At 40.4% G+C, this 26414-nt stretch overlaps 1 protein-coding gene across 2 annotated transcripts in view; it reads left to right on the forward strand.

The window, feature by feature from the left end:
* Nucleotides 1–26414, forward strand: part of LOC146377252 (collagen alpha-1(XIV) chain-like) — a 153116-nt gene that overhangs the window by 52231 nt on the left and 74471 nt on the right. For both annotated transcript variants that reach the window (XM_084942671.1, XM_084942672.1), the window contains exons 15-27: nucleotides 286–412; nucleotides 1084–1223; nucleotides 4175–4307; nucleotides 4696–4731; nucleotides 5742–5881; nucleotides 8214–8346; nucleotides 9406–9528; nucleotides 12353–12502; nucleotides 15388–15504; nucleotides 19041–19187; nucleotides 20624–20698; nucleotides 23125–23264; nucleotides 25649–25772. In XM_084942671.1, coding sequence (XP_084798797.1) covers nucleotides 286–412; nucleotides 1084–1223; nucleotides 4175–4307; nucleotides 4696–4731; nucleotides 5742–5881; nucleotides 8214–8346; nucleotides 9406–9528; nucleotides 12353–12502; nucleotides 15388–15504; nucleotides 19041–19187; nucleotides 20624–20698; nucleotides 23125–23264; nucleotides 25649–25772 — 1585 coding nt within the window. The remainder of the gene's footprint in view (nucleotides 1–285; nucleotides 413–1083; nucleotides 1224–4174; nucleotides 4308–4695; nucleotides 4732–5741; nucleotides 5882–8213; nucleotides 8347–9405; nucleotides 9529–12352; nucleotides 12503–15387; nucleotides 15505–19040; nucleotides 19188–20623; nucleotides 20699–23124; nucleotides 23265–25648; nucleotides 25773–26414) is intronic.

The following is a 26414-nucleotide window of genomic DNA, read 5'->3' on the forward strand; positions in this document are numbered from 1 at the left end:
AAGGGATGAACAGTCGAATAATTAAAGGGCTAAAAGCCTAACAATAATCATATGAATGGAAAATTTACAGATATTGCAGTTTACGATACTGATAAAGCTTAGTCTTCTGGAAATGTTCTAACTGTGTTATGAATATCATAGATGAAGACTTGAAAAATATCCCTACATTGAGTCTTAGTAGACTTGCTGTCTTTCAAGTTAGTAGTGTTTATCTTGTTCTCTGTTTAAGAGGCATAGCAGTGGGTTTTTCTGTGGCTACATGATGTTTCTCTGTGTTTCCTGCAGGTGGAGGTTGGTTCAGTGAGTTCTTATGACCTCGGTGAGCTGACGTCTTTGACAGAGTACTCAGTGGCAATTTTTGCCCTGTACAACGAGGGCGAATCAGAACCGCTCACCGATGCGTTCACCACCAGTAAGAAACTGGCGTTTGACTTTTGCGAGTCGCCGTCACCAGAAAATAGTTCTATCAATATCATTAAAAGGCAAACCATTTCTCTTATAGTGCCAAACAGTGGTGAATTTTATTACCCTCAGTGGTCCTTTTGCTATTTTGGCAGCCTGCCCATCACATTTACACCTCAGCATAATAGCCCAGTCACATTAAAAGGTCATTTCACTGTCCCTGACTATTCCGTCACGCTAACAGATATTGATTTGTTGGAATATCCCTTTGCAACAAGCAGTTGGGCTCCAGCGCTGAGTCAGCTCAAAGAAATGCATCTGGCAAGCAACTATTAAACTATCCACTTTAAAAGGACTGTTTGCATTTTTTATTTATCTCCTGGCAAAGTTTGTTTAATGGACCAGTTTTCAGAAAGGGGGCTTTATGAACTAACGAAAATGCAATGGCACTTTTCAGCTGTTTGAGTGGGAAGCGGTAGGTTCACACCAAAACGGTGCGATGGTGCTTTTCCGAGAACATTTTGCTGAACTGACAGTTATGTTATAAATTGGCCCAGCAATAAAGTTTCATAAACTTACAGTATAATCGGGGCAGAACTGAAAATATTATTGAATTTATGTGAATATTAACACATGAGAAAAAAGGAGGGGAAAAAGAGTCTCAGCTTTTCTGTCTTTCAGCTCCAGTTCCTGGTCCTCTGAATCTACACTCCAGTGAGGTCAGCACGGACAGCTTTAAGGTCAGCTGGGATCACTCAGCCAGCGACATTATTCTCTACAGACTCTCCTGGACACCATTCGATGGTGGCAACACAAAAGAGGTTAGTTCCACTAAAATACAGAAGGTACAGCACTGTGCAAAAGTCTTGAGCCATCCTCCTTTTTCTATATTTTGCTTGGAAAATGATCAGTAGGTTCAGCAATTTATTGAAGCGTGCAAACATACATAAAATTACAGTATAAAAAGACTGTTTGTACAGTTCTAGTGCGCTGGTATTTCATTCAAAGCTCTTCTTTGAATGTTGGCTGCCTTTTGCGCCATTCTCTGTCAACATGATCCCACACTGCTTCAGTAATGTTGACGTCCAGGCTCTGGGGAGACCAATCCATGACAGATAGTACTCCACTGTCGGCTTTTCTGTATAAGTATACAGTAGCATTTTACAATAATGTCACACTAATAATTATTAAGGTATTAGTAAGCGCTTAATTCATTATTTATGCCGCATTGCCATTTGTAAATACAGATATTATTATTACTATGATTATTATTAGTTACTAGCAGTGCATGCTACACCATGCACAGCAGTATACTAAGGAGGAATGATGATAAATAAAATATGAATTAAACACTTGCTAAAACTTTACTAATACCTTACTAATGCTTAAAAGTATGACATTATTATGAAGAGCTATCAAGTATATTTTTACTGCTCTGGAAGTGCGTTTGGGATCATTGTCATGTGGAAAAATGAAGCCTTTGCCAATCAGTGTTTCCAGATGGCTTTGGCTGGTGAATCAAAGTCTGACTGTACTTTTCTGCGCTCATAATTGCATCAATTTTGACAAAACACCACTGGCTAAAATTCAGCTCCCAAAGCATTACACAGTCTCCACTTGTTTGTAGTTGCAGATACACGTATGTCTCTCCTGACCGTGACATGTTGGTGACAATATGAACAAAAGATTTCAGACCTGTTGCTTCTCATTTTCATCCCAGTTCTTTATCCCAGTTCTGGCCCTTCAGGTCAGCTGAAGTGGCAGAGGCATCTCTCAGGTCCTGTGTCAGATGAATTTTCTCCTATTTCTTAAATGCAGGACTTTCAGATACTCTTCATCAGCCTCCCACTTCTTCTTTTGCCACTTTTTCAGTTTCCTAAATATCTTGGGACTGCACGCCATCCCAAGATATTTTATCCCAGGTTTTGTACTAATAGCTCTTTGGGAATCTTTAAAAATGTATAAGAAAGTTTGGCTTCTTGGTAGCAAAATATAAAGAAATAAAGGCTGGCTTCAGACTTTTGCACAGTACTGCATGTGTTTTAGATCAGTAAGAGTCAAGCATCCAACAGCATAGAATCACAAGGTTAAGCTTGCAGTGTTATTATGCAAACAAAACATATTATTAAGCATCTGAAGAAAATAATCTGCATGGATTTCATTTAGCCTGGAGTCCAGTCATTATCTCTTTTTTACGAGGAAGCAGTAGCTCCACTCCATGCGCACGGATAAAGAGCAGTCTGTCTCCTATAGACTTACACAGAAGCTTAACTACACTACCGGTAGCTGGTAAAACCTCTGGCTTGGTTGAGTATAAATAAAGGCGGAATAAATCTAGAAATTAATGGCTAGGGTGTTTTATTACTATGATCTGGGGTTTAGAGACAGCTGCAAGGCAGCGATAGAGCCCTTAGAGTGTGTGTCTGTGTGTGTGTGTTTGTGTGTTTTGCTGAGAGTCATCGAAGCTGAAAATAACACTCTGGGGAGCTGGAGAGGTGGGCTGGTAATACCGCCAGACTAGAGAAAGGGATACATGCAGCTTTTCTCTGTTTCTCACCCACATGCTCCGTGTGCTGGCTGGCGCACACACACACACACACACACATTTACATCCTTCATCGATTTTCTCGGTATTGTTACATCTGAGAGGGGATTAGACATAATGCATACAGCACAGAGTGAAATGTTATCCAGACAAAAACTTTATGATAATTTGATATCTTTCTTTTTAAGTCGTCTTTTCTTTTTTCAAAAACGTATCTGCATGAGTCTCAGGAAACAATCAAATAAAACAGAAAATTTTACATTAAATGCAAGAAGATGTAAAAAGGAAAGGGAGACAATGACTCATAAACAATACACTTGCTTCAGGGAAAGCACAAATTGCCCCCGTTGGTAAAATCTGCATGCAACTGTACCTCGGAGGGTTTTGCAAAGAAACAAATACCTCCGCATAATCTGGTTATTGAGCCATCTGGAGCAAATATTAATTTCAGGGTTTCTCTCGGTAGAAGTGTGCTGTACTCTTGTTGACCTCTTTGTGTGTACCTTGGGGTCTGATTTTTTTCTGTGTAAAACAATTTGTAGTGGTTCTTTGGACTAGTGTAGATGCAGCGAGTCCAACTGGAAGCATTTTGTGTTCGTAGGAAACCACACACGCCTGTGATAGTTATATCATAGGAAACATCTAATCCAGTAAGACTTATGCTGGTCATGTTATTTTTGTTTTGTTCAATATAACAATGAAAATACTACATGTAATCTCCATGCATACCTGCTTCACTACCACCTGCACTACCATTTCCTGCTGTTTCTCCCTCTACCTGCAGAAATTATGAGATGACTTATTATTTTAGGTTTTCAGCAGCTTTCTCTCCTAAAACTCAGTCACGACTTTGGAATTTGACAGCCTGGAGTTTTTCATTAGAGTATTAATAACATCATCAGACTGTTTGATAACATTCTTGCTGTTTTGCAATATTTGAACTTACAAAATTCTTCAGATTCAACTTGTTCTGGCAAATGTAGCAGCAAATAAAAGGACAAATCAGAAGATGCTAAGTTTTTAAGTGAGTTTATCACTTAACTGTAATTGCTTCAGTAACAATACTGCTGAAAGTACTGTATATATTTTTTGTTTTGTCTGAACAAACAGGTTATAGAACAACAAATCTGACATTTTTGGAAACTATCAGCCATCACTTCTCTAAAGTTTGGAGAGACCGCACTGTTGGAAATCAGATCTAATATGAGGTTTGTTTCTTTCCTGTAGGTGATCTTGAGTGGAAGTGATAACAGATACACACTGACCGGCCTCAATCCCTCCACTGAGTATGAAGTTATGCTGACGGCCATATTCAAAGACAAGTCTGAGAGCGACACAGTCTTTGTCACTCAAACCACATGTAAGTGTGACGAGGTTGTTTAACTCACAGAGCTGTGAGTTTTTGCTTTATCTAATCAATATTAAACTTGACAATAGTAAGGCTCACAGCTTTCCTTGAGATGTAATTCCTCCTGATAGAGCACTGCTGTCTGCTTATTATAACAGATCAGTGCAATCACATGTGCATTTAGGATAAGAAAATGAGCATTTCTGAGTCAAAGCAAAGCACTGCATGAACACATTTGCATTGATTTGTTTGTCTCAGCTTATCTCAGGAGAAGAAAATCTATTTTACCATCAGTGATTTGTTACGTATTCCTGTCTAATTGGCTTACTTATCGACACAAAGAGTTGTTGAGCAGAGTTTGAATCCAATTATCTGATTTGTCCTCTTTGTATTTCCCCAGTGCCCACACAGACAACAACTTCTACCAAAACCACAGGTAAGAAGCGTCTGAGCTGGCTTTCTGTAAAGCTTCAAAATGTCAGCAAAAACCAGGTCAGCTAGTCTTAGGTAAAACTGTGCCATGAAACTTTAAAAGCAGTTGCTTTAATTTTTTTTTGCTAGCATGTGTCCAGTGGACAGAAGGCTAATTTCACTTGGTACTTTTTCTGAAAAACTATCCCTGCAAAGAGACTGGCCAAATTTTAATCATGGCTCAAGCCAAGGCATCTGTCAAGGAAGGCAATTTCCATTTTAATGCGAAAGGCTCCACTAGCTGCCAGTGCAGGCCTATGTTGCCAAAGTGAAAACGTAGTTCTTCTTAGTCCTTATAGCAGATTTTTGGCCATTGTTGCTTATTTACTTTCAAGAAGCAAAAGCAAAATTACCGAGTAATTAGAAAAAGAAATGTTGAAACGCTGATAAGAGTCTCTCCTAGAAGTTTGAATTTATATAAGTGTGTTTACCAAGTTGGCTTCATCCAGAGACTGGAGTTCAGATTCTGGCTTCTCAAAGGTGACCAAAGGCCATCTGGAATGGGTTTTTGTTGTTTTAGAAGCAGACTACAGCTAATTGAGTCTTGTGGCTTCAAAAGCTTACAAAAGCAACATGTCTCCTTTACTTAAGTTTTTGCCCACTGTCCTAGAAAGTTTCACACAGCACATCTGCTTTGTTTAAAAATCCAAGTGGCCCTCTAAAAAGCACAGTTCAAAGCAGCCGACTAAACACCAGCAGGTTGCCTTTGTTTAAGAAAGAAGAAAAAAAATCATAGTTAGTGCTTTAAGGATGCATCATAAAAGCTAAACAAAAGCATTTTGTGAGTGCTTGTGAGAATGCTTTTCTTTAGCACCCCAAATCACAGTGTGCCGAGCTGAAGCTGAAACTGAAACTTTCACGCTGATATTTTTACAGTGTGAAGAAAATAAAGTTTGAGCCAAGCCTCATTTTTTGAGAAATAATATCTAGAGTAATTTGGTACAGTAACAGCGAATCTGTGATGTGGTGTCTCAGCGGCACGTCAGGCTGTGAGAAACCTTCAGCTGAGTGACGAGACCACCCAGAGCTTAGAGGCTTCGTGGGAGCTGGAAGACCCCAACGTGGAGAGCTACAGGGTCGCCTACACAAGCCTCAGCGGAGATCACAAGGACTCTGTGAGTTGAGGGTTAAGGGTTTATGTTAGTTCCCTGATTTTAATTATTTTTTTTCCCTCTCAAGAGGTGTTTTAGATCCGGGTTACATGTTTGCAGCTTCTAAAGCTGCCCTCCATCACAAACTGCCTCCCTGTTGAATTGTGAATGCTGATTATGTGGAATAGACAACACTGAAGTTGTTTTTGGAGGAAGATTATTGTTGTTTCCCACCTCCATCCAACTGGATGGCCCTACAGCGGTCAGTGTTGGGTCGTCTGCTACAGTCAGAAAACTGATTACACTTTTAGTCCCGGGCCACTTAGCCCCTCGTTCTTGATCCCTCTATCTCTTCTAAGAGCCCTTGAGCTCAGTGCCATGTACTGACCCTGATCGCTGATGCACACACACACACACACACACACACACACACACACACACAGTAGTCAGCCTTTCCCTTATTCTTCTTCTGTCCCTCTATCTCTCTGTTTCCCTTCTCTATCCTCCAGCCTCCCTTCACTCCCCCTCCCCTCTTTTAATTTCCCAATGTGGTGTCAGAGCCGTAGAAGATGGAGAGTCCAGGCCAGGCCGGCAGACATTCCATTATCTTTTCAGCAGCCATTTACCTCACTGCAAGTGGGGATGGAGGGCAGCATAAAAAAGAGCAAAAGAAACAAAGGGAGGTGGGAAGAGAAACAAAAGCTGCACAAAATGCGAGGAAGCTTAAACCTGTCTGCCGGCTGATGGCCAAGTGCCGTTCCAGGTCACACGTCTTTTCCAAAGTTTCGGCATGTTTTGTTGCGGACGTGTATGAAAGACAGATGAAAGGAGAAGGAGAGAAAACTCTGTTTGTTTGTTTATGTACCTGAAAATGCACGCGTGTGTCTGCACCTCCACTTGGACACAGTGTTTCAGCACCCAAGTCACAGTGGACAGCTCCTCCCCATCCTTTGGCTCTGAATAGCCTTGTCTCAACACTCATGTCACGTCTTGGTGTAGAAGTTGAAGACCAAGAAGGCAGGACGTGCAAAAATGAGATAAACACAAACAGTAAATTGTAAAGAATAACTGTAATCCAATAGGGTCCAGAAAAGATGAAGACCAGGTAATACAAGACATTCACAACTGTACATGGATGATGCAATTCACACCTATTGCTATTTATAATATCAGTTAACAGGAGTAAGTCAGTTTTTAGTCCTGACAGTTTTCAATGAGGAGAGAAAATTTGAAAGAACTTAACTTAATTCGTAATAAACTATTCAGCAATTAGACTCTGAGGAAGCTACATTAGCAGAGCATAGTCCAAAAGTGAGACAAAGTAGGGCAGGACCTACCGAGGGCCTAAATCCTGGTGGTGGCAGAGATGAAGCAGTGGAGACCCGATAATGAAGTAATATGAAGACTAGACTAGCAGCCCAAACACCCAGGAATGCAGGCAGAAGAGTGAATATTGAATAGTCTTCCTTACTGAACTTGCACATAAGTTTCATTATTGAAATATTGAAATAACTTGGTTGTGTCAGTGCCACGTAGTTTTTCAAGCTCAAATGACTTACAGTTTAGTTACAGATATCCTCAGTTAGATGCCAGAGCAGTCAAAGTGTGCTTTTAAACTGCGTTGCATAATCTCAGTAGTCACGGTTGTTATGGAGCTGCAAATGACTGTAATTTTCATCATTCTAAGCACTTTTAGAGGAGCAATTCGTAATGCTCAACTTTTAGTGCTCAAGCCAACATGACTGAGAGCATGAGTGCTCTGCGTAATGAAAACTTTGACCTCCTACAGTTTCAGGACAGCTGCGGATGAACAATATGTGTGCTACAGTGTAGCTGAAAGCACCTTTAATAAAATCCACTTGGTGTAACTTATCAAGATTGTTTTGCCAGCCAGTGAATCTCATTCTTAGTGTATCTCTATCAGGTTTTAAGTATACTGTAAATTATCAGTCTCATCATGATTAGCTTGTTGCCGCAGAAGAAATACTCAGAGTACAGGGGGTGGAGGTGCGGGCTGTTGGATAAAAAAGGAGCTCATTTAAACCAAGTGGTACTTTTAGGACGCAAACAAACATCCAGGGAAATACTTCAACAGTTATAAATGAAGACGGGGCAGTAATGGGGTTTTTCTCAGCTATTCCCTGCCCCACTTTTGCCATCAATAGACTTTACTGACTGAGCTGAATTGAAAAGACTTCTTAAACTTCCTCCAAATGTCCCTTTAACCCAGCAGAGCAAAGATGCTGTTTCTATACCCAGTGTGCTATATATATATATATATATATATATATATATATATATATATATATATATATAAAAATAATGTGTGCATTCACGTGTGTGTTTGCAATCGTAGATGTCAGTTTCTGGAGGTGAGAGGAGAGCCGTGCTCGAGCCTTTACAATCAGACACCAGCTACAAAGTGACAGTCACTCCAGTGTACAGCGATGGACAAGATGGCCTTGGTGCATCTGCCATGGGTTCCACATGTAAGGCTAACAAACACACAAAATGCAAAGCACACACACACACACACATCCCTCCCTGGCTTATTGACCACAGGGGTCAATGCTGCGTTTCTCCCTTTTCACGACACAAAGATGCAGCTCCCGGTTTAGGAGAATACTGGGAGTTAATGACAATGAATTTCATCGCTGTGAGCAGAGCGTTCATTTGCATTGCATTAATTTCATGTTCATTTACGTTCTTGAAGGAGATTATAAATCAAAGCCACGACAAATACTGATGCATTCCTAATTGTCTTAATGAAGGCCACTCATAATTGCTGCAGCGCCTGTCATTAATGAGACGATTAAATTATTTTGCTCAGGTCTAATTGATTTTCTCAACTATTCTCTAGATTACCTCTTATGAGCCAGCAGTAGCTGTCTCCTCATCGCGCAGAGAATTGAAATGTCAGACAAAACATGTCTTCTTTTTAGATGAGAGCACTATAAGTCATTGTAATGCAAATAAAAATCTACTTAGCTTGAAGAATTATACATCAGAGCCTGGTGTACAGTAAGAGATGATTTTGTGTGTTTTTTTTCAGTGATGAATATTATTCCCTAAATCAGTTCCTGAAGTAATGTGTTATTTCTCTAATTGTGGAAGTGCACAACTCACACTCAGCCCTGTCAAGGCTGGATATTAGACCTGTAACACCTAAAAGCGTCTCTTGTAAAGTCAAAAACTCTCAAGTGCTGAAAGCATGAAAAACTGTCCCAGTGGACAGCAATTGTTCTATCAAGCTGAATATAAGCGCTGAGCTTCAGATTTATATAATTAAACATTCATTTTATCGTTTTTATTTAGATAATTTTTTCACATGACTGTTGAACATCTCTGTATTCTTAGGAAGTCAGTTTTTTTGCTCTAGTATCATAAACATGAAATGATATTCAGCTTTAAGTCCTTGGGTTGATTGTCTTTATAACTGATGACTTAGGTGAATTAGTTCTTATGTTAAAGTTTTAGCATGTGTTAGTAATATCAGCTGCAGTTCTTAGAAGCTCTTCTATGTTCTGGTTTTGCTTTGTTTTTGGCAGTGCCGCTCTTGCCTCCTGAAAATCTGCATGTGTCAGAGGAGTGGTTCAATCGCCTCAGGGTCTCGTGGGATCCACCTCGGTCCCCTGTTGAGGGTTACAAGATCGTCTACCAGCCCCTCTATGGTACACACACACACACACACACACACACACACACACACACACACACACACATACACATACATTCTGTTTATTACTATTATTCTATCTAAATATAACTTCTTTTTCACCTTCCTTTGTCTAGCAAAGGAATATACAGTGACTCAGGGCTCTGCTAGGTATGGCTAATCACATGGCAACAACTCAGTGCATTTAGGCATGTAGACAAAATCAAGATGACCTGCTGAAGTTCAAGCTGAGCATCAGAATGCATAAGAAACATGATTTAAGTGACTTTGGGCATGGCATGAATCTCGGTGCCAGATGGGCTGGTCTAAGCATTTCAGAACTGCTGATCTGCACACACATAAGACATGAAACCTTGAGGCGGATGGGCTACAGCAGCAGAAGACCACTCCTGCTTCCAGTAGGTTAACGCCCCCTATCACAAAGCTCAAATTATCTCAAACTGGTTTCTTGAATATGGCCATCTCAATTAAACAGACCAAATGTGGGAGAGCAGAGCATTTTGATTATGTCAATATGTCAATATAGCCCAAAATCTATGAGGAACGTTTCCAGCATCTTGTTGAAATTAAGACAGTTCTACAGGCAAGTGGGAGTAAAACGTAGTACTAGCAAGGGGAACCTAAGAAAGTATCCTGTGTGTGTGTGTGTGTGTCTGTGTGTGTTTATATCGTGTATAGCTGATTGTTAAGGACTCAACACTGAAAAATCTGTGACAGACACATAATGTCTGACAAAACAAAAGGCTCTCAAGGTGTTTTGGTTTTTCTTTTAAAATGAAGTTCAAAGAAAATGTCACCATTTGGCACTAAAATAAGACGTTACCCTAACTCATTTATTTATTTTTTTGTCTTGAGGCATCATCAAAAGCCCATTTTCACTGTCATACTGCTTCTCTAGTTCTAATTGTTTCATCTTTCCAAAACAAAACACTTTTTTTTTTTTTTTCATTTTTCCTTTCCATGTCTGTTTTTAGTCATCTAAACACAATTACTGTGTCTCTGAGGATCCAGCTTTAAACAGGAGAGACTGCTGATTTTAGGAAATTGTATTGAAGAGAAATAATTTTCAGCAGGCTGCTGTTTTCACAGTAAGAACCATGGAGGGAAGAAAAGTGTCTGTGTGTGCCTTCCTACACACACGCAGCTATACAGCTACCATATACTTAATATAGGTATAAACACACTAAGTTTAGCAAATGATTAAAATGCACAGCACACATGCAAACACACAGCTTATTTCCCTTCACATTGTTCCAGTGGGCTGTGTGCCGTAAAGATAATTGCTACTCTGTCTGTATTTATCTGTTTTTATTTATTTATTCTATTATATTTGTTTAATTTTTAATTTAAATCTTTAATCTCTGTATTCAAGGTTGTTATTATTTTGTAAAACACTTTGCAGCAGTTATGTGGGAAAGCTGCATTAATACAGAATGTTACTATTATGTCTTTGTTTTTATTTTAGTAGTCAAGTTGAGGGCATCGCTTCGTGTGTTTGTGTATATAATTAAATTCAGGTTTATTTATATAGTGCTAAACCAAAACAACATTCAGGGGCTTAAATGTGTATTATATGACTTGATGCAATCCATGCTGAAAGCATTTGATATATTTCATGACACATGAAATATAGGGAAACATTATTTTATATTAAAATGTAGAAAGGAATTATTGTCATTCTAATATTATACTGTTAGAGGCTTAGTTTATTTGAAGATACTCGAATAGTTGGTTTTGACTTCCATCCATCCATCCATCACTTTTTTTTCCACTTATCTGGGGCCAGGCAGGGGCAGCAGCCTAAGCAGAGAAGCCCAGACCTCCCTCTCCCTGCCCAGCTCCTCCAGCTTTTCAGGGGGAATATTAAGGTGTTCCCAGGCCAGCTGAGACATATAATCTGTCCAGCGTGTCCTAGATCTGCCCCCAGGGCCTCCTCCCAGTGGAATACCTCACCCAGTAGATGCCAAGGAGGCATTCTAGTCAAATGCTCGAACTGGCTCCAAAAGCAATGGAGAACCAAGCTTCTGCAACGGTTGTTTAAGGATTGAATTGCCAGTAGCAATGAGCCAAACACCCCATACACCCAAAGCACCTCCCTCAGGGACACAGTCGAATGCTTTCTCCAATTCCACAAAACGCACGTAGACTGGTTGGGCAAACCTTTAAAAGACCTGGTCCAGTGTTTCGCGACTGAAAACTGCTTTGTTCCTCCAGTATCTGAGGTTCGACTGACGGACGGACTCTCGTTTTCAGCACCATGACTTTCCCGGGCAGGCTGAGGAGTGTGATCCCCCTTTAGTTGGTCACACCCTCTGGTCCCCTTTCATGAAGATGAGAACCACCAGCCCAGTCTGCCAATCCAAAAGTACTTCCTCTGATCTCCAAGCAACATTGCAGAGGCACGTCAACCAAGACAGCCCTACAACATCCAGAGCCTTCAGGAACTCAGGGCGAACCTCGTCCACCCCAGGAGCCTTGCCACTAAGAAATTGTTTAACTGCCTCAGTGACCTCACCCCCGGAGATATATCAGTTGTCCCCCTTGTCTCCAGACGCTGCTTACGCTACAGAAGACTTGTCAGTGGGATTAAGGAGCTCCTTGAAGTATTCCTTCCACCATCCAACAGTGTCCTCAGTTGAAGTCATCACTGCTCCACCCACACTATACACAGTCCAAGTAGAGTACCGCTTTCCCCTCCTGAGTCGGATGAGTCATATCTTTGTGTTTATCTTGTTTGTAGCGTGTGCCTTAAAAAAATCAAAAACATTTATCATTGTTTGTTTCCTTTTTACACCAGTGTTTATGTGTCTTCTTCTCAGTTCACGGTCCAGTATTGGAGACAACAGTGGATGAAGATGTGAACTCCATGCTTATTGTCAATCTACAAAGTGGGACAGAGTACAGTGTCCGAGTCAAGGCTTCCTACCCTGCAGGAGAAAGTGAGCCACAGCTAATAAATGCCAAGACATGTAAGTGTCCTTCTCATAAACCTGCAAGTAACAGCACAGAAATGTAAATGCTGAGGAACTCGTTATCCCTCACAGTCTCTTGGCTGTTACAGTTCATTACCATAAGATTGTGAACATATGCAAGCATAATTTTAAATTGCACTTTCATTGAAAAAGCATTGACTTACTTTTGGGAAGTTATTATATTTTTCGGGGATTTACTCATTCGCCTACCAAGTGAAAGATGTCTGTTTTGATCCCAGGAGGAAACACAAATCCCTTTGGGGTTGTGTCAGAAAGGGCATCTGGTGTAAAACTCTACCAAATCAAACATGCACAAGGGGTTGCCACAGCAACCCCCTATGAATAAAGGAGCTTTATTGGGATGTCACCACCAGCTGGAAATTTTTTAATTATAAATTTGCCACAAAACGTTGTGTGGCAATTAGACGGCAGCAGAAAAGCAAAGTAGTTTAAGGAAAGTGGGGAAGGTACAACATGCATATTAAACACCTGCTGATATCATACTCTCTAATTTCCATTGAGACTTTGGCAAACAGACAGATGGATATTAATATTTTCCTTGCAGGCGGTGAGAACAATCTCTTTTGCATATAGATTTGGTATCAGTAGGTGCAGTAAGAACTAATGCAGGCTTTAATGCTTCTCTCATCTAAAACAAATAGATGAAGAGAGTGGGAGGCTGAGATACCGAGAGAAAAGAAAAAGTTAAAAAGCACTGCATGCATGCTTTCATTTATGTTGTCTTTTTAGTTTTTTTTTCTTTATGTTTCTGTGTAGTCATGTGAGTTTTCAGAAAACTGCCCCATCAACCCTCTCTCAAAATCTATTGCGGTTTTCTAGGTCTAAGGTCTAATTTCCAGTGGTGGGATAAATACAAATAAGCTTATACTGTAGTTTTAATAGCTCATCACCACACTATTTCCCTCTGAAGCAAAGTGCTGAGACGCGTAAAGCCGAGTGATTAATCAAGTTGCACATCACCTGCAAATAAATGGGCTGCTTTTGATTTCTTTTTATTAATTTGTGCTGCAGTGATGTGCCATCCTTCATCTGTTTTTCTCTGTGCCCCAGTAGGATGACTTACAACTCCCTCACGCCTTCCTAAAGCACTCATAATGAAAGATGCTTTCACAAAGAGAGAAAGATAAAACACGAGGCACTGAGATGTAAATTATACCACCTTCCATATATAAACTTTACACTCTGACACCGGCGTGGCAACAAATTTTTAGCAGTGACTTCAGGACTAACAGAATGCATGTATTTTGTTTTTCAACTTTATCTACATGTTACTCTTTTGGGATCCATGCTATCTACCGCATTATGCTTCTAGTACTGTTTTTCATGCTGTAATTCGTTTTTCTACACTGCTGGCCAGGGATCAAGAAAATATCTCATCACTAAATATTAAACAGAACACATATGAGATGCAATCAATTCTCAATGTGCCGATACATTTTCAGATGTATCGCATTTCCCCATGTTACACAGTGCTTAGTTAAATTCATTGCCAGCAGTTTGGTCTTCTCTGGGGGAACCCTGATTTATAAAGGGAAGTGCATTGAATCATTTGTCATTTTAATAAGGTGGCTATAGTGTCATATTTCCCTGGGCACACTGCATTCATGGCAGCCTCATCAACAGAAGGTTATATGGCATGTTTGCACAAGTAATTTGCACATACTAACATGTAGCATAAAAAGCAAATTTAGTACCCGTAGGACCAGTGAATGAAATTAACTTGTTTCCCTCAGACAAAGCCTAATATATTTTGAAATTGGGTGCTAGAGCTTTTATCATATAGGTTAGCACAAGACTGCAGAAGAGTCTCATGATGTTTTGCAGAAGAAAAAGAGAGGTTTGACTCAAACTTTCCAGTGTGAAAAGAAAGGCATGATGAGAAACATCCTGAATCAACTAAATATATACTTTTCCTTTGGGTGCAAAGACTTTTTTTCATCCAGTTGTAGCAAAGGAAGCCAAAATCAGACATTATTTTAACGCAGTGTTTATCTGCATGCTGCTGCACCCACATGTGCATCAGCACCAGCTTGTAGGTGTCTTCCAGTGCCCGTGAATGTTGCATGTTTGTATGTATGAGAGTAAGTTTATGTGCATCTTTGCATATTATTAATTGAAATGATGGGTTGCCCTATGCATTATTCAAAAGTATTTAAAATAAGGCACCTGCCATATGGTCCCGGCATAAAATATCCATTTACTGGCGCAAGAGCCGAGTTTATTTTATATCATCAGCAAATTCTGTTAACAAGGAGGAAAGAACAAGAGTGAGCGAGAGAGGGAGAGAGAGGAAAACAGAAGAGAGAGTGACTCCAGGGAGGTTTGCTTGCCTGTGGTACACTCAAATATCACTACCAAACAAGTTTCAGCTATTAAAACTGCTCAGCTGTTTTGCATTTCACTGCATAATGTCTCTTGTTCCCCCCCAAGACACATCAACGCTGACTAATTTTGTTACTTAATGATTTATTTTAACATCTACCCAGCTGAAAGTTTTAGACTATTTACACTTGGTGCACTGTTAATGTTCTGACCACTTTTCTGTTTCATACATAATCCAGACAATTCATTTTGTCCGAAACACTAATAACTGTTTACATTTCCCTTAAAGTGCTTTGCAAAAGAGCTTTCTGTTTGGGGATTTCAAAATTTCTCCTACTTAAACTCTTGATTGTCTGGTGCGTGGAAGGGCTGGGGACAGCAGGAAGTAATAGTGTGTGTGCGTGCGTGCGTGTGTGTCGGAGAGAGAGAGAGAGAGAAAGAGACATTACGAAATGCATATTAGTGAGTGTATTGGAAATTGAAAACTAGAGGTTAATCTGACCTTTCTGTCATCTCTACAACTCTTTGTTTCTCTCTAGTATTCCTTGGTGTGTCTGGCTTGTCAGCCTACCAGGTGCGACCCAACAGCATGTGTGTTCAGTGGCAGCCTCTTCTACATGCTACAATATACAGAATCTCTATACAGTCCACACTCAGTAAGTACTTTTACTCTTAAGACCTGTCAACAACCCTCTGGCAACCTCCATTCACTAGGGAAGAATGTGTATTCTCCACCCAGTCAGCAAGTGGTTGCTAGCTGAGGGTGCTGCACCAAAAAGTTTCCCTGTGTTTGTTTTGCTTTTCCTGTGTGGTTTGCAAGTGTTTGCACATGTCTACAAACACTCGACATTTACTCTCTGAATGCCTTACAAACTGGAGACAGAGAATGGTTGCCTTCAATGTTAAAGTTGGTGCAACTTTTATTTCAAGGTGACCGGTCTCTGTTTCAGGTTGCTTCGCCATTTCAGTACCACTTGGCAAGTGGTTTGCAAGTGTTTGCTGACAAGTCGGTCTCTTGCACGCTAACCAGGCTCTAGGATTACATGAATGGGGAGACCGTTCTCATCCCAACACGTAACATGCCGACGATTAGTTACATCCTGAGGCGTCCCACAGGAACGAGAAAGGTAACCTTCTGCATCCCTATGGTACGCGCCAGATTGCGGATGGAGTCCAGTAGAATGACGCTCCCGGCGGAAACACACATTCCAGCTGTGTATTCCAGCCCTAACCTTAATCCTAACCTTAACCACAATCTTAATCGGCTTAGATAGTGTTTTCCAAAGTGATTAATGATGAGGAAGTAAAATAAATATACATGTGTAGATTAATTCCAAACTGTTCTCATGTTTCCGAGAGCGTAACATACCGAGGATTTGTCACATAGCGTCGTACGTTACATTTTGGGATGAGAACGTGTTGGAATGGGATGACTTAACAGCAGCAGCCAGCAACATCATGCAATCGGATGGTTGCCGACTCGTCTCCAGACCTGTGTGACTGAGACCTTAATTATATTGTATACTGGCATATACTTGTATCTGTGAAAAGTGTAATTTTTTTTTAATTTAGTCCATTGGTACTTTGACCTGTTACAAGCTGCTCACTCTGTCCTGCCAGCTGTGAACTTATACATTCACCACCTTGCTGAAATATGGTCTGAACCCCACCTCACCTTTGCTGTAGTAAAACTTCATTCCAGAAACAAGCAGGAGTTCTCTGCAGAGACACATAGTCAATACGTACATTTTTACTGTGCACCCCCCAGTTGTCCCAACATGTGAGAAACAATATTTTTGCCAGTTAAGTATCTGGAATACAGTTCAGTCAGTAAATCAAACTCTTTACTAGAGTTGTGCTATGCGGTGATGCAGCTGGATTCAGGCTCCGACCTTTTGAATGTGTGTCCTCAAAGGTTTGCAGTATCCTCGTGAAAATGTCTCCTCTGTTTATTATTAACACAAAGACCAGTCAGCTCAGGACACGTGTACTGGTTACGGGTACCTTTCACATTCATGTTGATTTATATTGATATGAGCAACTGGGGAAATAAGTGTTATATATATTTGTTTCATTCTCACACGGCACTGGTTTCTGCTGTGAGGGATCATCATAAATCTTGCTATTTGCAGAAGGGAAGGGGAGATATGATATGCTCGATAAATGACATGGGAGGAAACTGCTTTGAGAATCGCGCATGTCATCGCAGCAGAAATGAGACCAGGAAAGACACAGAATGTAACCTTTAGACGCTGTTTAATACACAGATCACCTTATTAATCAATGGAAAAAGGGAGCTGGAGGAAGAAAAGGGGTTGAAGCAAAGGGAGGAGGGCGCACAAAAAGGAGAAAGTGGAAAAATATGTTTTAGTTAAATAGAATCAGCCAAGGAAGAAAGCTGTGTTTAACCCCAGCTTTGTGATACTTTCCCACTGAATCAGATGACAAAAATATAAAACCCACGTTGTGTTGACCGAGAAGTTTGGAACTCATCCTATCACAGTGAACAATTTCAAGTCGGAGCTTTATTTTTATTCGTCCTCAGGGGGCTATCAGCTGGGCAGCACAAGTTCATATAAAATCTAAAGCCCTCCTGATATTTTTCAGAGATGGCTTGAAATTTCTGTATAGATTTGTGGTCATCCTCAAAATAATTTGTTAGTGTAGGCAAGTAATGCCTGAATTATTGAGTTATTTTTGAAATATCAGTGCAGTGCAATAGTGTGAAAGTGAGCATAAAAATCAAAACATATTGTAGCAGGCAGGTTGGACTACAGTATGTGCTTCATGGGTTTACATTAAGCCTGAAAATATCCTGTCATTTATTCCTTGATTGCCGTTCAGTGAGATTCGTAGTTGGTAAATGAGCTCTGGGTTCCACCCATTTGATTTGCCATGGGAAAGAAACCGCAGGTGTGACTAATACCATTACCTTTGGTGTGCAAGCGAGGCAGTGTGCACAACATCAAAGCAATGACAGCACAGCAACAAAATTGAATGCAGCTTTATTAAAATTAAACTGAATAACAGGAATGCACTGTGTATGTATATCAGATCTTGGCGCTGCTTTAAAATAGATTTTTCCGACAGCGTTCAGGTTCGTGGTTGCTGTTGATTAAACTAAATTGGAAGCTAGCGTTGGCTGATAAATGTATTTGAAACACGAACAAATTCGGCGTGTGATTTGTGCACGCATTTCATTGCCTTTCGAGCGAAGAAGACAGCAGGAAGGAGGGAGATTTCTCTCCCGTCTTCCTCACGAACTTTTCGATTTGTCTTTGTCTCTCTCTCCCTCTCCTGCCTGAGCAGCGGTGGGATGTTGAAGTCGAAAGTTTAGAGATTTGCTTTAATCCACGCAGAGCCAGCCAGCTGCTTAAACACCTTCTCGGGTGGAAATGCGTGGAGCCTCGGTGACAGCTGTTTCCCTAAACTTTATTATCTATGGCTGCTTCCTGCGTGGAGGAGGAGCTAATTTGTCAACCTCCAAGATGAGAGACACATTAGGAAATAAAATTAGACTAAATGAAACTGACAAATGGCAGCCATTAGAGTGTGTACTGTATACGCGAGTTTCCAGTTTGTACCTTTTGGGCTGCCAACATAAATTCTAATGTCTTTTCTTCTCTGTGATCCTCTCGCTCTGCAGCTCGTCAAAACAGACACTACAAAGTACGTGTTTGCAGTCTGCAATCCAGGGGAAATTGTCAAGAGAAGAGAAAAGAGCTCAATAACGTGATTTATTTTGATTTTCAGTTGATTTAAGATGTTTTCCCACACTTTTTGAAAACTTTCTCGCTTACCTTTTTGGTGAAGTGAAAGCGGCACATGTGGCGGATTCTCAACCAGTGTGTGTGTGTGTGTGTGTGTTGTGCTTTCATCATGAAAAAGATGCCTGAGAATGAATCATTTTGATGCATCACAGTTAATTCTGTAAAGTCAACAAAACATTGAGCTTCATCAGAGCCTTAAACCGGACTCAAATCTGATTATATTTACCCTAATCTGCTAGAAAATACATTATTAATATTATCTTAGATTTTCATTAAGAACACAGAGGAAAATGAAGGTGTGTCTTTTGTAAAAGTTCATCTAAAAAGCATCTCCAGGCGATTTCAGTCTGTTTGGCGTGCATGACTTTTACTGGGAATTTGCTTGCTCTAAATCAGCTCTTTTATTTCTTGTTGCCTTGCAGATGGTCAGAGACAGGAAGTGAGGCTGGGAGGTGGAGCTTCCCGACACTGCTTTTACGACCTCACTCCTAGTAGCCAATACCAGATCAGCGTTCACGCGCAAATACAAGAAACGGAGGGACCCTCCGTCTCCATCACTGACATGACACGTATGCTGGGTTTATGTTTGTTTTATGTCAAAGCTGTCGATCATTTCATTCATTTCTATTTATCGTGAACATTTTTAAAGGGGTTGCAAGTTTTATTCTTATTTCTTTTTTACTCATTTCTCATCTAATGTAATCAGTTAATCCTTTACGTCTCCATCTTATGTATATTTTTCCCTCTTTGCACCCTGTAGCCATCTCGTCGCACATCTCGTAGCTTAGGTTTTCTTTAATTTGCTCGGTTGCACTCTCGGAAAACATATCGTGTTTGTGCAGTTCATTGGTCTGTTAATGAGGTGAGGTGAACCACACAGCTCCTGGGATCAAGAAGACTCATGTAAAAACCAGGAATACCAAAAAATGAATAGATAGATATGTTCTCATATTCACATTGCTATGTAGCAAGACATCTGTTGGATGACTTAATCTGTTTGGTTTTGGAAATAGTTGAAGGTCTATAGACAAGTGAAATTTCACTGATGTATTCACTGTAAATGTAATTAATACGAGTGTGTCTGTGTATCAAAACTTTTAGCTGTCAGCCACAGCGAAGAGAAGCATCGACTACAAATTGTCATAATTATATTAAGTTCAGTACTTGAAATTGTACTTGTTGCTTTTACACACAGCCAACAGCCACCTTTCCATATCATCTGTGTAAGTCTATAAACAACCGATAAAGCTCAAAGGGTGAAAAGACACAATAAAGGCAGGAAACAGCGTCAGGTAACGAAGGCACGAATTTCACCTGAACTCCTCACTGTTTATCATTCAGTGACAGCTGCATCAATCAAGCAGATATTCTCAAGCAGGCTACATATCTTTGTTTTGTCACCACAGCGGTGTGGAAGCTGAAGAAACATTTGTTGAGATAATCTCATCCAGTTTTACAAAGTGTGTGTCGCTTCTTTGCGCAGTAGCAAATCTCTCCGAGATGATTCACTTTACTGCTCTCTGGTTTGACAGAACTTTCTCCAAAGTAAGTAATCTGATACCGAGGCACAGACTTTAACTTGGGGCTGTTTTTGAGTCTTACAGACAATAGATGCTAGACTGATAAAAAAAAATCACTTGTGCTGTCCCCAATTTAGGATGTATAGAAGCAATTTAGAAAGTTCAAATCTGAAATAATTCCAAAATGGAGCAAAAGACAAACTCAATAAAATACAGAAGCTGTTTTGCTTATGTACAGTATCTATAGATTGCATTAGAAATCTTTTTTCTGTAAAGGTCCAGAGCTCAATCGCTGGAGGAAAGGTTAATAGAAACAGACCACTGCTATCTCTCAGTGTGCCAGCTGTGTTTGTGTGCTCATGCACAAGTGTGTGTTTGCGGTCTGCATGTAGACCCCATTGATGGTGCCACTTGTCACTGTCGTCATGATTGATGACCTTGCCTTCTATCTCTGTGTCTCTGTGTGTGTTTGTGCGTGCTTCCAGTTCCAGCACCCACTCAGGCGCCGACTGAACCACCCACTACGGAGCCCCCACCCACAATCCCACCAGCCAAAGAGGGTGAGATGAAGCTTTTAATACTCTTATGTTCAATGTGGTGGATAATCCTTGCAGTTGACATATTATGTCTTTTTAGAGGAAATATGACATCCATCTTATTTCTGTTCCTTATTCCCACCTGGTGTATTCATTGTGTACTTTGAAAAACAAAAATGGCCAATACATTCCTTCTCAATAGTTTGTTTACATACAAAAACATGTCCATTCAGTAAAACTGACGCACGTAATTGCTAAACTTCTTATCTGAACTTCTTAATTTCCCTGTGTGTGCAGGAAAAATGCGACTGAAGCAACTTGGGAAAATGAATGTGAGACAGAAGAGTGTGTTTAGTGGATATATTGGGAAAATGATGCCAAAGATTGAGCTGCCAGAGGAGAGGAAAAGGGAAATACCAAAGAGAAAGTAGTGATTGAGGGCGTGCAGATGGTGTGACAGAGGAGGATGCTAGGGAGACGGAGGCACGAAAGAAGAAGGCAGAGTCCCCAACGTGCTATACCGCTCTGCCGTGGTACTGAAACTGAACATACACAGTAAATCATAAGGAAATTTGGAGAGTCAACTTGTAAATTTAGGGTGTGCTAAAGGAAAATCTCAGACATTTTTATTCCACAATGACTTAATTATGTGAAATATACTGATTCTGCTGCAGCTAACACCAAAATGAAGAAAAGTAACCTCTTATCATATTACCACAGGCTCAGCTAGGCTAATCTGATCACTCTTACTCAGCTTTATTTCTCCTCAAATCATGCAGGGTACACCTGACTCACCGCTGACCAGCAAGTTATGATACCTGTGAAGTTTCTCTTCACTGGATCAATCACTTAGTAAAATTTAGAAAATGAGCCTCAGCTGTTCTTGATAAATTCAAACTACAATCTATGTAATAAAACACATCCAATCCAAGCACTATATCTATTTTAATACATTAAAAAAGAGAGCATGTCAAATTAAGGCATTTGAACCATTTAAAAAAAGCCAATAATGAATATGATGTCACTAACTTTTTAATAACACTTGAGCCTTTGGAGAGCAAGGAGTCTAATTCCTCTGTTCTTATGCAAAATGCTTATAAAGCCATACTTAATATAGGATTTTGTACGCTCTTTTATTAGGTGACAGGTCTTTACAGCTGGCATGCCAGTTTAGCTTTGGGCTGTTTTATTAAAGAGCCATGCTGTTGTAATACATGCCGATTTAGCACACTTGACCAAGCTCAAAAAAAGTCATCTGGAGAGCAGCATGTGTTGCTCCAAAACTAGAATATCAGTATAAATCTGAAGAAATTAATCAAATTCAACTTTTGTTTTCTCTTTTTGATGCTTTCAAGTTAATAAACATGATTTGCAATTCAGTCTTTATTAGCATACAGCTTCTTTCTTTCTTTTCCAAACAGGGTTGTGAATGACTCATGAGTTAGGACAAGCAAATGTTTTTCAAATGTTTTTTTAAATCGAAAGCTCAAGTAATGAAGGGGTTTGAGTCCACCACCCTTTCACCTACTACCCAGACAGGCTTCGTCCTCCTCTGTTCCTGTCTGATGAGCTCAGGTAAAAGGTCGCACCGCAACACGAGGTCCACAAAAGTGAAAGACACACCTGCTGAGCCCGCCTGGAAGCGCTTCTGTCTAAGTTTCTGACCTTTGTCAGACCAGTGCCTCCATCTGTAATGACAGGCAACCTTTATTCGGGACAGAACTGCAAAGATGGGAGAAACAGAACACAAGGACCGTGTTTTTGTTCTAAGTAGGAGGGAGAAGACAAAGAAACAAAGTTATGCAGCATGAAGAGATGGAAAGAAAATTTACTGAAAATGGTCAAATGTTCAAGACAGATGGCAACGCAGACAGGAAACACAAACAATCCTCTCTAACATTGAAGTTTTCTCCTCTCCTTTGTTGCATTGGAATTTATGGATACTGACATGGTCATAAACAAGGTTAGAAATTTAGCAAAGACTTGGAGGTTGCAGACTTGTTAAAACCACAAAACAACTTTACAGCAGTGATGAAAGGGCTGCTGGGAGTCATCAAGAAACCTGAGACAAATAAAAGAGGGAAACGTCGCTGCAGGGCCGCGGATATATAAGAGCGGCACAACCAGACAGGATAGAGATGATTTTGTGTTCAGAAAAATCAGAGTTTAAAAATGTGTGAGCACCATACCTTTAATCTCATGAATTCCACAGTTGGCAGATTGCTCTGAAGACCTAGTCTTTGCATATTTACCCTTTTCCAGCAGATGTATATTTGCAGAGCTTCATACTTTGCATATTTACTCTGAGTCTGAATATATTAGGCACCCAGTTAATATTCCACTTACGCTTTGTCCTCTGCTGACATTCACTCTGTGGGAAATTATTTTTTTTGTGTAGACACAAAGCGTTGTGCTGACTAAATCTAAACCCCTCCCTTATCTGTCTGAAGTATGTAAGGAGGCCAAGGCTGACCTGGCGTTCCTGGTCGACGGCTCCTGGTCCATCGGAGATGACAACTTCATGAAGATTACACGTTTCCTCTACAGCACCATGGGATCGCTGGATCTGATTGGACAAGATGGCACCCAGGTCAGTCACATGACAGCATTCTTAGTGAACTTATCTTGTTTTACTCATTCATACCTGTTTTCTCCAAAAATCTGTCATTACATGGGAAAGGAAGATTTATGGATTAAAACGTCATGCTGTTTTGACCGCCTCGCTCTGACTAACAGTGAAGTGAGACTCTTTGCAGGGCTTGGATTCACATTTAGGACTGTTAGTGGTTGTTGTGTCTAGTCTAAATTCCTGTGTCTAGTGAAAATTACCATTTTGCCAGTTTACACAGTTTAACCAACAGAAATCCAAATCGTCCCTAAGGCTTTTCATTTCCTTTCAGTCTCTTTGCAATTTATTTTCTTTGTTTAAGAATTTTTCCTCATGGGAAATATGATGTATAGCAGACAGTGGGGCTCCAGCCAAATGCAGCCGTACTCAAAACCATAATAATGAGGGAATAACTTAATTGCATATCTGAGTATAATCTGAGGGTTAGGAACTCGTTCACAGACGAGAGAATTATGTGTATGCGGGTGTTAATCCCTGCAAAAAGATAGATTACAACCCCCTGCCGCTCTAGCGAATTACCTCATCCTCTTTCCTCCAGCCGTTATGAACTGCAGCCAATTTCACCAATAGCCAGTCACCAAAAAGAGAAAGAAAAGCTCTTTTTAATTTTTGCTTTAGGATCTGCTGAAGCTAGGCTAACATTCAGCGGAGAGTAAAATAAAGGAGCTTGGATGCTGATAATGAGAGGCTGGAGGGGACTTATCGAAGAGCCACTTAGTTTCTGTAAACCTACTGTTTTCTTTGTTTCAAAGTTAGCCACTGAAATTTGATTAGAACAGAGATTTTACCCATATAATGTATCTTAGATCATTTCAGTTTAGTCCACATCCTTCGGATCATTTATTGTTTAGGGAAGAAAGGTGCTGACGCTGGCATTCATTGATATTAGAAGGACGCTCTGGAGCCAACCACTACCCTGAAAGCCACCTGAGAAATCAGCAGGACCAAAGCTTTACATCTGTTGAAAAGTTTGGGAAAGTGAGAAGAAACTTTAAACTCCCCGTGAGTCAATCTTTACTTTCCGAAATGACCTCTTGTTGCTGAGCGGTATTGAGTTAACTCCACTCATTTGCAGCCACCGTTCCAGAAAACAATACTTTTCCTGCAGAAATGGTGATTTTAATAAGTTGAGTGCAGATGCATTAAAGCTGGTATAAACAGTGAGTGGTTCTCTGTCAACATGATTCTAACAGAGCAAAAGTTTGACTCATGTTACCACGGGGGATATTACCACCTTCACTCCCTCAGACTATCTCCCATTTATCAGGTCCATCAATAGTAATTCTAAGCTCTAACTCGGGGCTGCTGCTCCCTGTTGTCACTGTGAACTCATTTATTTGCGCTTCTGTCCTGCATGGCCCCCACTATGTCAGCAAACCTCAGCTGGTTCATTTATCACACTGTAGAGGTGCTTGCTAAACCCTTCTGTTTCATTTGTGTAATGTCTGCTGTTAAGGAGTTCGCTAGCCTCGCTGTGCCTCATAACCTTCTGGCAGTAGGCTACCAGCATCAGAGCGCTGGCTGTAATGTGAGAAAGTTGGCTGCACAATAAAGAGGGAGTTGGCTGGGTAATGTAGGCTGACCAAAGCCAACAACAGCACCATTAGCAGTCTGGAGGTAATGACAGTTGTCCGACGCTCTTAGAGTATGGATATTAGACTGATTACAGTGCCAGTTTGGGAATGCGGATGTATGTATTCCTAAGTTTCCCCTATGCTTGTAGAAAAAGTTGCATTATTCCCTTTTCACTTCATGAGTGTTTCTTAGCGTGAAAAATATTAAATACACCAGGAAGGACCAGATGAAAAAAAAGACGATAACTGTGCCCCGTCTATAAAGCTATAACCTTAAACAGTGAATTGTATATTCAGGCCTCTTGTGCATCATGTACAGACAAACCCATCTGCACTACATTCGCTTTGTGGGGCTATTTTGTCGCACCCCAATTTATATAATTACACAATTACCGTCAGTGAACAATAGCAATATCTGTTTGATACTGTTGTTAATGTCCAGAAAAAATTCAGAAAGTGTTGGTGATAATGACGTGGATATTAGGTTGTTTGATCAAGATCGCAATCATTTGGCTTCATAACACTTGAATAATGCCAGATAAGCTTTTTTGTGTGTAATTTAGGTTTTTTGTACTATGGGGCGAGGCTGAAACTACCCTGAAAACCCTTTGTGGCAGTATCGCGACTGACATGACTGTGAACAGATGATGACAGAATTTTACTATTTTCTAAATTCTCCCTTTATACGGAGTTCAAACCCAAACTGGCTCAGGAAAACGGCACTTCAAATTTGCATAATTTTATTTGACATGTGTCTCTGTCTCTCTCCAGGTGGCCGTTGCTCAGTTCAGCGACGATGCTCGGACCGAATTCCAGCTGAGTTCTCATAGCAACAAAGAAGCACTGCTGGAGGCTATTCAGAGAATCAGCTATAAAGGAGGAAACACTAAGACAGGTTAGAACAGCACAATGGCAGGATTATAGTGGTGATAGTTACTGCAATTCCCTTTGTTTAGCTCAATTTATTAGCAGGACAATTTCATTATAATGTGTGTTAGTACACTGCTCAAAAATTTAACACAGATGAAAAAGAGAAAAATCATGCTTTATGGCCTGGATAATGTTTTAGGAATAAAAGGATGCCAAATAGTTTTGATAAAAAATTTAAATGATGAACCTACAGAGGGCCTAATTCAAAGGCAACCTGAAAATCAAAGTGAAAAAGTGATGCTAGTCCATTCTGAGGGAATTTCCTTGCAGCAACTCAAAATGGTACTCAGTAGTGTGTATGTGCTTCTAAGCATGACTGGCAACGTCTGGGCATGCTCCTAATAAGATGGATGGTGTCTCGGAGTATCTTCTCCCAGGTCTGGACCAGGGCATCACTGAACTCCTGGACTGTTAGGTGCAACCTTGGGGTTTGGATGGATTGAAAAATTATGTCCCAGAGGTGTTCTATTGGATTTAGGTCAGGCAAGCATGGGGGCAAGTGAGTGGTATCAGTTTCTTCATCCTCCAGGAACTGCCTGCCCTCACTGCCCAGCCCTTCGTGGCATTTGCAATAGAATACCAGAAGTGACAGGCTCTGTAACATCGT

Source organism: Perissodus microlepis, chromosome 11 (genome assembly GCF_051167445.1).
Source record: "Perissodus microlepis isolate ML-2025 ecotype Zambia chromosome 11, ASM5116744v1, whole genome shotgun sequence".
In the NCBI taxonomy this organism is placed as follows: domain Eukaryota; kingdom Metazoa; phylum Chordata; class Actinopteri; order Cichliformes; family Cichlidae; genus Perissodus; species Perissodus microlepis.